Source organism: Oncorhynchus clarkii, chromosome 12, assembly GCF_045791955.1.
Source record: "Oncorhynchus clarkii lewisi isolate Uvic-CL-2024 chromosome 12, UVic_Ocla_1.0, whole genome shotgun sequence".
Classification (NCBI taxonomy): domain Eukaryota; kingdom Metazoa; phylum Chordata; class Actinopteri; order Salmoniformes; family Salmonidae; genus Oncorhynchus; species Oncorhynchus clarkii.
Genome location: NC_092158.1, coordinates 98,857,831 through 98,873,198, shown reverse-complemented (window position 1 = coordinate 98,873,198; position 15,368 = coordinate 98,857,831). Strand labels below are relative to the sequence as shown.

Here is a 15,368-nt window from a genome sequence, read left to right as displayed (position 1 = left end):
TTATGTGAACTGATCTGAAAAGGTTTAGACTGGTCATCTATGATATGTAGGTTAAATACAGTACATTATACAGACTAGTGCATATCACTAACAAACTGTTATTATACATTATAACCTAGCCTACTTTACATAATATAACATCTACATATCACTAACAAACCACTACTATACATTATAACCTAGTCTACTTTACATAATATAACATATCACTAACAACCCACTACTATACATTATAACCTAGACTACTTTACATAATATAACATATCACTAACAACCCACTACTATACATTATAATCTAGTCTACTTTACATAATATAACATCTACATATCACTAACAGCCCACTACTATACATTATAACCTAGCCTACTTTACATAATATAACATCTACATATCACTAACAACCCACTACTATACATTATAACCTAGTCTACTTTACATAATATAACATCTACATAGCACTAACAAACCACTACTATACATTATAACCTAGTCTACTTTACATAATATAACATCTACATAGCACTAACAAACCACTACTATACATTATAACCTAGTCTACTTTACATAACATAACATCTCTTACTTGTTGCTAATAAACTTTCTGAATGGATCAATGATTTCCCCCTCAGATCAATCATGTCCATTTTAGCCCTTCTGTCTACATTCTCAGATACATTTAGATAATAACAGATTGAAAGACAATAAATAGCCCACCTTTAAATAATAAAATAAGAATTTGTTCTTAACTGACTTAAATAAAAAATTTGAATAAAAATAATTGTGAGACATGGCCTTGTGCTGCTGTAATGTCTAGAACTACCTTAAAAGTGACTGATTATTATTGACAGTTACCATGGAGAAGAGATGTCACATCTACATATTCATGTGATTGTATTAAATAACCTGACTGTTTCGATATGTCTGTTAGTAAATGTTTTATAAGGAATTATTAATAAATTATAACAATTGACATTCAATAATTACTGTGTTAACCACAACCAACATGCTGGATCTCTGTTTAGGGGTCAGTTCTCTAAAATGAGTCTCTCTGGGGAGAGAGATGAAGGGGACCCTGCCTCAAAAATGAGACTCTCTGGGGAGGGAGATGGAGGACCTGACACCAAAGCTAAGAGGTGAGATGACAGTTGTGTTTAGGAATTATTTTGAGTTTCTTTCAAAAATGCTATTTCCAACAATGTCCACATTAGTTTTTAAAATCAGAAATGGTTGCTTATGGCTTATTATTTAACAACATGATGTTGGTTGCTTTTCCTCCAAAGGGAGAACTTGAAATAACATGATGTAGAGAATTAAATAATCAGAAGAAAAACGTGTTTATTTTACTCTCTCAGAAAATAAGGTTCCTTCTAGAACCTAAAAGGCTTCTATCACTTCATTAATATATGGAACCACTAAAACATTATATATATTTGGGTTCAGTGTAGAAGAACCTCTAGAGTTCTGATCAACAAAAGGTTCATGTTTTGAGGATGTGAACCCAGCAGCCCTCCAGTGGTCAGATCAAGTCCGCCTGTATTTTCCAGCACACGGAATTGGATTCGAACCAGCCACCTTTCAACCACAAGTCCAATTCCTGCCACAGCTACAACTCTTTAGCCTTTGGGCAAAAACCTGAGTTAATCTTCAGAAATAAGCATGAGTTAATCTGCCAAAATTAAGACAAAATGGTATCACTTGCCAAAAGCACAAGACATACTGTTGCATGTAGGTCTATATTATTAATGGGTTGATCACATAGAAATATAAAAACATTATTTTTAACTATTGCAATGCAATTACGTGTGGCTCAGGAACCACTGACTCACTGCATTATTCTATAGTATTACCAAGACACCTGCTGTTAACTCTTAACTACTTAGGACACCTGCTGTTAACTCTTAACTACTTAGGACACCTGCTGTTAACTCTTAACTACTTAGGACACCTGCTGTTAACTCTTAACTACTTAGGACACCTGCTGTTAACTCTTAACTACTTAGGACACCTGCTGTTAACTCTTAACTACTTAGAACACCTGCTGTTAACTCTTAACTACTTAGGACACCTGCTGTTAACTCTTAACTACTTAGGACACCTGCTGTTAACTCTTAACTACTTAGGACACCTGCTGTTAACTCTTAACTACTTAGGACACCTGCTGTTAACTCTTAACTACTTAGGACAGCTCACGAGGTGTCCTAAATATCTGCCGACTAGGTGGGTAGGTAACTAGGTAATTTATACCCATAAGTGTAAAATGTCTTTATTCTCAGCACTTATACGACCAATTTTCTACTCTGAGACACTTTGGCGAGATGGACCCAGATCTCAACATATTGTTATAAAAAAAACAGAATGTTTGTTTTACATAATAATAAAAAATGAATATTACTAATGTAACCCACTGTAAAGACTGGGTTTAGTTGATTGTGTTGCACTGATCATGTCCGCGTTCTGGAACTGTCCGCGTCCCCGTACAGGAACTGTCCGTGTCCCCGTACAGAACTGTCCGCGTCCCCGTACAGAACTGTCCGCGTCCCCGTACAGAACTGTCCTCGTCCCCGTTCGGTGTGGCGCCAAGGAGATTGTCCGGTTACGCGCAGAGTGGACTGAGGTGATCTTGGGGAATAACGACGGAGTTTGTTACAGTGTTGAGACACCGAAGTTTATTGTTCAATTAGCTTTTTTCTTTACGGTCAGGGACAGTGTGAGTGTAGTCAGATCCTTTTCATACCCTTACAGGCTACACTACTCAGTTAGAGTAATATCTAGTCCACTCTCTATCCTCGTTTCAATTTGTGTTTCACCGGATTCGTCATCATCATGGAGACGAGGGACAGACGAACGACCTGCTAGCCAGTCGGTACAGCTCGGTAAGCTAGCTAGCTACTCTACCAGCAGCATCCTAGTTATCCTAGCCAGGCGGTACAGCTCGGTAAACTAGCTAGCTACTCTACCAGCAGCATCCTAGTTATCCTAGCCAGTCGGTACAGCTCGGTAAGCCAGCTAGCTACTCTACCAGCAGCATCCTAGTTATCCTAGCTACTCGGTACAGCTCGGTAATCTAGCCAGCTACTCTACCAGCAGCATCCTAGTTATCCTAGCTAGTCAGTACAGCTCGGTAAGCTAGCTAGCTACTCTACCAGCAGCATCCTAGTTATCCTAGCCAGTCGGTACAGCTCGGTAAGCTAGCTAGCTACTCTACCAGCAGCATCCTAGTTACCATAGCTACCACTACATCGTCACCGGCTGTCTGCATTTCTTGTGGACCGATGGAGCTCCCCGGTTGTTTCTTCCACCTGTTAAATCCCGGTGAGGCTTCTCCCTCTCTCGTTGACGGATGCTGGCTACCTCTGTCCGGTTCTCCTCTCTTCACGAGATGGACGGTAACTTTAGTGTTTAACCGTCTGTGTCCAAGGACCAAACTTTTGAATATTATTTTCAGGGCGCCTCAATAGCAGGTATTGAACACCGGGTAAATAATCACTAGTCAGAACCTCAACCTCAGTATACATTCATTATAAAAATCATCTTAATATCTGATATTGTGAGTAAACAACCTCGAGAGTGCGTCTTCCAGCCCTCTAATAAATTACATCATTCAACCCTCCCGGTTAGTAAATTTACCTCAACATCCCCCGGAGAAGGCAGAGTAACGACACCAGCCTTTTAGCGGGGCTGACAGACTGACTACAACGCTCGCGACGCTAAATGAATTTCGTCATTAAAAATGACACACTGCTCGCGCCATTAACTAACGTCTAGAAGTCAGTTCTATTTGTGAAACTCTTCTTCTGTTTCCCCATCTGAGCTCAGAGTAGATGAGAGATGTAATGTTTGTCTCTGTTGTGTTGAAGTCCAATCACGCAGGAGAGACCAGCCTCCCCTGTTCCCAGCTGTGTGTCCATGAAGAGTGACCGGTCTATGGATCAACCTATATACTTTAGAGAGGGAGACTTTTCTACTGAACAAAGGTAAGAAGAACTCATGGGTCCTGGTCAGTGAGTTAAACAACACTGTCTCTAGTCATTTCTCCTCTCCCATTTTCCCATTTATTGTTGTTGTTTTCATAATCCATAGGCTAATAATTTTGTCAATTTTCATAGTCGTAAAACAATATTAAACAAACACAACATTCCCTCCGTGTGTGTGTGTGTGTGTGTGTGTGTGTGTGTGTGTGTGTGCACTCCCTGGATGAGGAGATGTAATCTCATGTTTTGTCCACAGAAACCAACAGGAGAGATCAGAGTCAGAGATTCTCAGTGGTCAGTCTTCCCAGAGTCATCAAACAGACCTGGCCTCCATATTCAGTGTATGTGGTCCTGTTATGTACATTTGTTTTTGTTTACCTCAAGTAAAGTTGATCTGTCAATCATTCATTAATGTGTTAATGAGAAAGCATTTATTCTCTTGCTTAACTTATTTACTTTATTTATTTCAGTTGCTTGAAGAGAAAATTATGACATTTGTGAAGAACGAGCTGAAGATGTTCAAGAGGATTCTTAGTCCAGAACTCCCAGAAGGCTTTGAGAGTCAGAAGCAGGATAAGGAAGTGGTGGACGCTGAAGATGAGAAGCAGGAGAGCAATGCCAGAGAGGGGGCTCTGAAGATCACACTGCACGTCCTGAGGAAAATGAACCAGAAGGAGCTTGCTGACACACTGGAGAAATGTAAGATCTGTCTGCCTCATGTTGAATGATGTTTTATAACATTTAAAAGCTGTAGCTAAAGTACAGCTAATGTAGCTGTGTAACTCAATGATATTGTAGCAGCCTTAATACAACACCTAGTGACCTCATCAAGTAGCAGCAAGGATGTGTTGTGGTGACTAATTTAGAGAGAGAGAGAGAGAACATTAATAATACCATCAATAATACCGTTAATAATATAATCAGTCACACCAGTCTGTAATGCATTATGAAAACATTTACACATTTATATAGTCAGTTAAGAGACTAAATTATTATAATGTAAAACTTTATAACAGTCCTACAATACTGTAGACATTAAAACAGACGTAATATTATTATCCTCTGTGTTATTTCTTCATTCAGATGAGCTTGCTGTGATTTGCCAACGTGAACTCAAATCTAATCTAAAGAAGAAGTTTCAATGTGTATTTGAGGGGATCGCTAAACAAGGAAACCCAACACTTCTCAATAAGATCTACACAGAGCTCTACATCACAGAGGGTGGAACAGGAGAGGTCAATAATGAACATGAGCTGAGACAGATTGAGACAACAACCAGGAAACAAGCAAGACCAGAGACTGCAATCAAATGTAACGACATCTTCAAACCCTTAACTGGACAAGACAAACCTATCAGAACTGTGCTGACAAAGGGAGTCGCTGGCATTGGAAAAACAGTCTCTGTGCAGAAGTTCATTCTGGACTGGGCTGAAGGAAAAGCAAATCAGGATGTCCAATTTGTATTTTCATTCCCTTTTCGGGAGCTGAATTTGATGAAAGAGGACAAACACACTTTCATTGAACTTCTCAATCACTTCTCAATGGAAACCAAACAATCAAGAATCTCCAACTACAACAAGTACAAAGTTCTGTTCATCTTTGATGGTCTGGATGAGTGCCGACTGCCCCTAGACTTCCAGAAGAATAAGATCTGTTGGGACGTCACAGAGTCAACCTCAGTGGATGTTCTGCTGACAAATCTCATCAAGGGAAATCTGCTTCCCTCTGCTCTCCTCTGGATAACTACCCGACCTGCAGCAGCCAATAAGATCCCTTCAGGGTGTGTTGACCAGGTGACAGAGGTACGAGGGTTCAATGACCCACAGAAGGAGGAGTACTTCAGGAAGAGATTCAGTGATGAGGACCTGTCCAGCAGAATCATCTCACACATAAAGACATCAAGGAGCCTCTACATCATGTGCCACATTCCAGTCTTCTGTTGGATTTCTGCAACAATCCTTGAACACATGCTGAAACATAAGAGAGAAGAGATGCCCAAGACTCTGACTGAGATGTACACACACCTTGTGGTGTTTCATACCAAACAGAAGAATGAAAAGTATATTGGGAAAGAAGAGACAGGTCCACACTGGAATAAAGAGAGCATTCTGTCACTGGGAAAACTGGCTTTTCAACAGCTTGTGAAGGGCAATCTGATTTTCTATGAAGAAGACCTGAAAGAGTCTGGCATTGATGTTAATGAAGCCTCAGTGTACTCAGGATTGTGCACACAGCTCTTTAAAGAGGAATGTGGGCTGTACCAGGACAAGGTGTACTGCTTCGTACATCTGAGCATTCAGGAGTTTCTGGCTGCTGTATATGTGTTCCTCTCATTCATCAACAACAATGAGAATCTAATGGACGAACCTCAATCAATGTTCAGATACTTTTCGGCGCTCTTCAGAGAGAAGCCTAAAGTTACTGAAGTTACTTTCTACAAGAGTGCTGTGGATAAAGCCTTACAAAGTGAGACGGGAAACCTGGACCTTTTCCTCCGCTTCCTTCTGGGCCTCTCACTGGAGTCCAATCAGAAGCACTTACGAGGTCTACTGACAAAGACAAGCAGCTCACAGAGCCATGAAGAAACAGTCAAGTACATCAAGGAGAAGATCAGGGAGAATCCCTCTCCAGAGAGGAGCATCAATCTGTTCCACTGTCTGAATGAACTGAATGACCATTCTCTAGTGGAGGAGATCCAAAGATACCTGAGCTCAGGAAGTCTCTCAGAAGATGAACTGTCACCTGCACAGTGGTCAGCTCTGGTCTTTGTGTTGCTGACTTCAGAAAAGGAGCTGGATGTGTTTGACCTGAAGAAATACTCCAGATCAGAGGAAGGTCTTCTGAGGCTGCTGCCAGTGGTCAAAGCCTCCAGAGCTGTTCTGTGAGAACATAAAATTACATTTAAGAACTAATCATTAGGAAGAAATATTCAGTTTAGAGAAAAATATGTATTATAATATGTATAATATATTATTTTGAAAAACATATTGAATAAATTCATTAATTTTCACATTAGTATAACATTATGACCATACAATTCTTGGAAACGGAAGATGAATCTATATGTTGTTTGAGAGAATTAACCAAATGCATCTGCCATTGTCCTTCTACACTACTGGTGTTAAATTAACAGTGTGTTTGTGAAGTCATGATGATCTCTTTGTCAGGCTGTCAGGCTGTGGAGTCACAGAGGAAGGCTGTGCTTCTCTAGTCTCAGCTCTGAGGTCAAACCCCTCACACCTGAGAGAGCTGGATCTGAGTAACAATGACCTGAAGGATTCAGGAGTGGAGCTGCTCTCTGCTGGACTGGGGAATCCCCACTGTAAACTGGAGACTCTGAGGTCAGTATTCCTGTAGTTGGTCAACAAGTGATAACTGTTCACCAGATCCACATATGTTTACCAGACACACATAGTCCACACCATATGTGTTTGGACAGTGAAGCTTACAGTTTTACATTTTTCATTTAAAATGTCAGCTTCACTGTCTAAATAGATATGTTGTGGACTGTATACTCAATACAATCTAAATCTGATACCTCACTGTCTAAATAGATATAGTGTGGACTGTATACTCAATACAATCTAAATCTGATTCCTCACTGTCTAAATAGATATGATGTGGACTGTATACTCAATACAATCTAAATCTGATACCTCACTGTCTAAATAGATATGTTGTGGACTGTATACTCAATACAATCTAAATCTGATTCCTCACTGTCTAAATAGATATGGTGTGGACTGTACACTCAATACAATCTAAATCTGATACCTCACTGTCTAAATAGATATGGTGTGGACTGTATACTCAATACAATCTAAATCTGATACCTCACTGTCTAAATAGATATGGTGTGGACTGTATACTCAATACAATCTAAATCTGATTCCTCACTGTCTAAATAGATATGGTGTGGACTGTTTACTCAATACAATCTAAATCTGATACCTCACTGTCTAAATAGATATGGTGTGGACTGTATACTCAATACAATCTAAATCTGATACCTCACTGTCTAAATAGATATGGTGTGGACTGTATACTCAATACAATCTAAATCTGATACCTCACTGTCTAAATAGATATGGTGTGGACTGTATACTCAATACAATCTAAATCTGATACCTCACTGTCTAAATAGATATGGTGTGGACTGTATACTCAATACAATCTAAATCTGATACCTCACTGTCTAAATAGATATGGTGTGGACTGTATACTCAATACAATCTAAATCTGATTCCTCACTGTCTAAATAGATATGGTGTGGACTGTATACTCAATACAATCTAAATCTGATACCTCACTGTCTGTCTTCTGACTGATACTGCTTTTAAACTGGTCTCGTCAGTCTACTATAATATTTGTACTATACATGTTTCTATCTGCAGGCAATACTTTGATCATTTGTCATTTTTTATGATGATACACTATTTTATGAATAGATATGGCAGGTTTCAGGACACTGATATATCTGAATATGTTGAAAAAATATACTGCCACTATTTTCACCACCAAAGAATATCAGTGTGATTTTAATATGATTTGACTCTTTGCAGGCTGTCAGGCTGTCTAGTCACAGAGGAAGGCTGTGCTTCTCTGGTCTCAGCTCTGAGGTCAAACCCCTCACACCTGAGGGAGCTGGATCTGAGCTACAATCACCCAGGAGACTCAGGAGTCAGACTGCTCTCTGCTGGACTGGAGGATCCACACTGCAGACTGGAGAAACTCAAGTATGTAGAGGGTTTATGTCAATGTTCATATCAGACATGCTTGACTTATCAGGCTAGTTAAGACAAACATTCTGACCACCACTTGGACAAAGTTATATGCTGACTGTGCATGTGTGTGTGTGTTAATTGACGCTATTGAATCAATTACTGTCTGTTCTTCTGCTTACCGCTACAGTGTGGAACATGGTGGAGAGAACAGAATGAAACCTGGGCTTAGAAAATGTGAGTGTTGTTTGCTGTGAAGAATATGACTAAGAATAAGTCTTAATTCAAGTTAAGTCAAAGTCAAAGACCACCATCATTACTGACTTGGTCATATTAAATATCAGCTGTAGTTCTACAGAAGGAGAAATCAGGGACCCCAAAGAGTTGCTTTGACAATGTGTGTGTGTGTGTGTGTGTGTGTGTGTGTGTGTGTGTGTGTGTGTGTGTAATTAATGGGAATAAGTGTGTTTTATATTACCATACAGTATAACACATGATCATTCAACAAGTCTCAAGTTACCTTAACTTCTCCTTTTGATACCTAGAAACATCTACATTAAATGAATTAGTGAAAAGTGAGTTAACATTCTAATGTGAATGATGATGATTTCTAATATTGTGTCTGGTTTCATCCATCAGATGTCTGTGATCTCACACTGGACCCAAACACAGTACACAGACTCCTCTCTCTGTCTGAGGAGAACAGAAAGGTGACATGTAGGAGAGAGAAGCTGCCGTATCCTGATCACCCAGAGAGATATGATGACTTTGAACAGGTGCTGTGTAGAGAGGGTCTTACTGGGCGCTGTTACTGGGAGGTAGAGTGGAGTGGTGAAGAGGCTGTTATAGGAGTGACATATAAAGGAATCAACAGGAGAGGAGGGGGTAATGACTGTTGGCTTGGATACAATGACAAGTCCTGGAGTCTGACCTGCTCTGACAACAGTTACATTGCCTGGCACAATAATAATCGGACTACCATAGACGTCCCCTCCTCCAGCTCCCACAGAGTAGGAGTGTATCTGGACTGGCCAGCCGGCACTCTGTCCTTCTATAGAGCCTCCTCTGACACACTGACCCACCTGATCACATTCACCTCCACATTCACTGAGCCCCTCTATCCAGGGTTTTGGGTTTGTTATGAAGACTCCTCAGTGTCCCTCTGTCAGTGATACACACACACACACACACACACACACACACACACACACACACACACACACACACACACACTGGACGAAGACACACACACACACTGGACAAAAACACTCACTGGACAAAAACACACACTGGACAAACACACTGGGCAAAGACACACACACACACTGGGCAAAGACACACACACACACTGGGCAAAGACACACACACTTGACACACACACACTCACACTGGACACAGACACACACACCTGCTGGACACACACACTAGATACACACATACACACACTGGACACACACACACACACACACTGGACGCACACACACACACACTCACACTGGACACACACACACACACACAAACTGAACACACACACACATATACACCTGCTGGACACACACACTGGTTACACACACACACACTGGACACACACACACACACACACTGGACACACACATACACACTGGACACACACACACAAACACACTGGACACACACATACACACACACACACTGGACTCACAGACACACACTGGACACACACACACACACACACACACACACACACACACACACACTGGACTCACAGACACACACTGGACACACACACACACACACACACACACACACACACACACACACACACACACACACACTGGACAAATACACACACACACTAGACAAACACACACAAAAACACAGTGGACACACACACACACACACACACTGGACTCACAGACACACACTGGACACACACACACTGGACTCACAGACACACACTGGACTCACAGACACACACTGGACACACACACACTGGACACACACACTCACACACACACACACTGGTCACACACACACTCTGGACAGACACACACACACACACTGGACTCACAGACACACACTGGACACACACACACTGGACTCACAGACACACACTGGACTCACAGACACACACTGGACACACACACACTGGACACACACACACTGGACACACACACTCACACACACACACACTGGTCACACACACACTCTGGACAGACACACACACACACACTGGACTCACAGACACACACTGGACACACACACACTGGACGCACACACACTGGACACACACACACACACACACACACTCACACTGGACACACACACACACACAAACTGAACACACACACACATATACACCTGCTGGACACACACACTGGTTACACACACACACACTGGACACACACACACACACACACACACACTGGACTCACAGACACACACTGGACACACACACACAAACACACACTGGACTCACAGACACACACTGGACGCACACACACTCACACTGGACACACACACACACACACACAAACTGGACACACACACACATATACACCTGCTGGACACACACACTGGTTACACACACACACACATATACACCTGCTGGACACACACACACATATACACCTGCTGGACACACACACTGGTTACACACACACACACTGGACACACACACACACACACACACTGGACTCACAGACACACACTGGACACACACACACACACACACAAACACACACTGGACACACACACACACACACACTCACACTGGACACACACACACACACACTGGACACACACATACACCTTCTGGACACACACACTGGTTACACACACACACACACACACTGGACTCACACACACACACACACTGGACTCACACACACACACACACTGGACTCACAGACACACACTGGACACACACTGGACTCACAGACACACACTGGACACACACACACACTGGACAAACACACACTGGACACATACACACACACACAAACACAGTGGACACACACACACACACACACACACACACACACACACACTGGACAAACACACACTAGACAAATACACACACACACTAGACAAACACACACACACACACACACTGGACACACACACACACACACACACACACACACACACTGGACAAACTCACACTGGACAAATACACACACAAACACAGTGGACACACACACACACACAGGACAAACATATACACACAGGACACACACACACACTGGACACACACACACACACACACACTGGACACACACATACACACTGGACACACACACACACACACACATACACACTGGACACACACATACACACACACACACTGGACTCACAGACACACACTGGACACACACACACACACACACACACACACACACACACTGGACTCACAGACACACACTGGACACACACACACACACACACACACACACACACACACACACACACACACACACACTGGACAAATACACACACACACTAGACAAACACACACACACACTAGACAAACACACACACAAACACAGTGGACACACACACACACACACACACTGGACTCACAGACACACACTGAACTCACAGACACACACTGGACACACACACACTGGACACACACACACTGGACACACACACTCACACACACACACACTGGTCACACACACACTCTGGACAGACACACACACACACAATGGACTCACAGACACACACTGGACACACACTGGACACACACACACACACACTGGACGCACACACACACACTCACACTGGACACACACACACACACACACACACACAAACTGAACACACACACACATATACACCTGCTGGACACACACACTGGTTACACACACACACACTGGACACACACACACACACACACACACACACACACACACACACACACTGGACTCACAGACACACACTGGACACACACACACACAAACACACATTTGACTCACAGACACACACTGGACGCACACACACTCACACTGGACACACACACACACACACAAACTGGACACACACACACATATACACCTGCTGGACACACACACTGGTTACACACACACACACATATACACCTGCTGGACACACACACACATATACACCTGCTGGACACACACACTGGTTACACACACACACACTGGACACACACACACACACACACACACTGGACTCACAGACACACACTGGACACACACACACACACACACAAACACACACTGGACACACACACACACACACACTCACACTGGACACACACACACACACACTGGACACACACATACACCTGCTGGACACACACACTGGTTACACACACACACACTGGACACACACACACACACACACTGGACTCACAGACACACACTGGACACACACTGGACTCACAGACACACACTGGACACACACACATTGGACAAACACACACTGGACACATACACACACACACAAACACAGTGGACACACACACACACACACACACACACACACACACACACACTGGACAAACACACACTAGACAAATACACACACACACACTAGACAAACACACACACACACACTGGACACACACACACCCACACACACACACAAACTGGACAAACTCACACTGGACAAATACACACACAAACACAGTGGACACACACACACACAGGACAAACATATACACACAGTACACACACACACACTGGACACACACACACACACACACACTGGACACACACATACACACTGGACACACACATACACACACACACATACACACTGGACACACACATACACACACACACACCGACACACACACACATACACACTGGACACACACATACACACATACACACCGACACACACACACATACACACTGGACACACACATACACACACACACACTGGACTCACAGACACACACTGGACACACACACACACACACACACACACACACACACACACACACACACACACACACACACACACTGGACTCACAGACACACACTGGACACACACACACACACACACACACACACACACACACACACACACACACACTGGACAAATACACACACACACTAGACAAACACACACACAAACACAGTGGACACACACACATACTGGACTCACAGACACACACTGGACTCACAGACACACACTGGACTCACAGACACACACTGGACACACACATACACACTGGACACACACACACACACACACACATACACACTGGACACACACATACACACACACACACTGGACTCACAGACACACACTGGACACACACACACACACACACACACACACACACACTGGACTCACAGACACACACTGGACTCACAGACACACACTGGACACACACACACTGGACACACACACACTGGACACACACACTCACACACACACACACTGGTCACACACACACTCTGGACAGACACACACACACACACACTGGACTCACAGACACACACTGGACACACACTGGACACACACACACACACACACTGGACGCACACACACACACTCACACTGGACACACACACACACACACAAACTGAACACACACACACATATACACCTTCTGGACACACACACTGGTTACACACACACACACTGGACACACACACACACACACACACACACACACACTGGACTCACAGACACACACTGGACACACACACACAAACACACATTTGACTCACAGACACACACTGGACGCACACACACTCACACTGGACACACACACACACACACACAAACTGGACACACACACACATATACACCTGCTGGACACACACACTGGTTACACACACACAGACATATACACCTGCTGGACACACACACACATATACACCTGCTGGACACACACACTGGTTACACACACACACACTGGACACACACACACACACACACACTGGACTCACAGACACACACTGGACACACACACACACACACACAAACACACACTGGACACACACACACACACACACACTCACACTGGACACACACACACACACACTGGACACACACATACACCTGCTGGACACACACACTGGTTACACACACACACACTGGACACACACACACACACACACTGGACTCACAGACACACACTGGACACACGCTGGACTCACAGACACACACTGGACACACACACATTGGACAAACACACACTGGACACATACACACACACACAAACACAGTGGACACACACACACACACACACACACACACACACACACACACACACACTGGACAAACACACACTAGACAAATACACACACACACACTAGACAAACACACACACACACACTGGAAACACACACACCCACACACACACACAAACTGGACAAACTCACACTGGACAAATACACACACAAACACAGTGGACACACACACACACAGGACAAACATATACACACAGTACACACACACACACTGGACACACACACACACACACACACTGGACACACACATACACACTGGACACACACACACACACACACACACATACACACTGGACACACACATACACACACACACACTGGACTCACAGACACACACTGGACACACACACACACACACACACACACACACACACACACACACACTGGACTCACAGACACACACTGGACACACACACACACACACACACACACACACACACACACACACACACTGGACAAA

The 15,368-nt window shown here is 43.5% G+C and overlaps 2 protein-coding genes across 2 annotated transcripts in view; both read left to right on the top strand.

Annotated features, from left to right (window-relative positions):
- The first annotated feature begins 1,084 nt into the window (after positions 1–1,084).
- The window catches only part of LOC139422622 (NACHT, LRR and PYD domains-containing protein 12-like), a 163,684-nt gene continuing 149,400 nt past the window's right edge, over positions 1,085–15,368 (top strand). The window contains exons 1-3 of the mRNA XM_071173768.1: positions 1,085–1,134; positions 2,505–2,615; positions 3,859–3,975. Coding sequence (XP_071029869.1) covers positions 1,085–1,134; positions 2,505–2,615; positions 3,859–3,975 — 278 coding nt within the window. The remainder of the gene's footprint in view (positions 1,135–2,504; positions 2,616–3,858; positions 3,976–15,368) is intronic.
- Positions 4,608–9,865, top strand: LOC139421732 (NLR family CARD domain-containing protein 3-like; the record flags this gene model as incomplete). Its single annotated transcript, XM_071172850.1, has 6 exons — positions 4,608–4,680; positions 5,056–6,853; positions 7,140–7,313; positions 8,535–8,708; positions 8,884–8,930; positions 9,333–9,865. Coding segments are annotated over 6 exons (2,799 nt in total), but the record flags the coding sequence as incomplete, so codon positions are not given.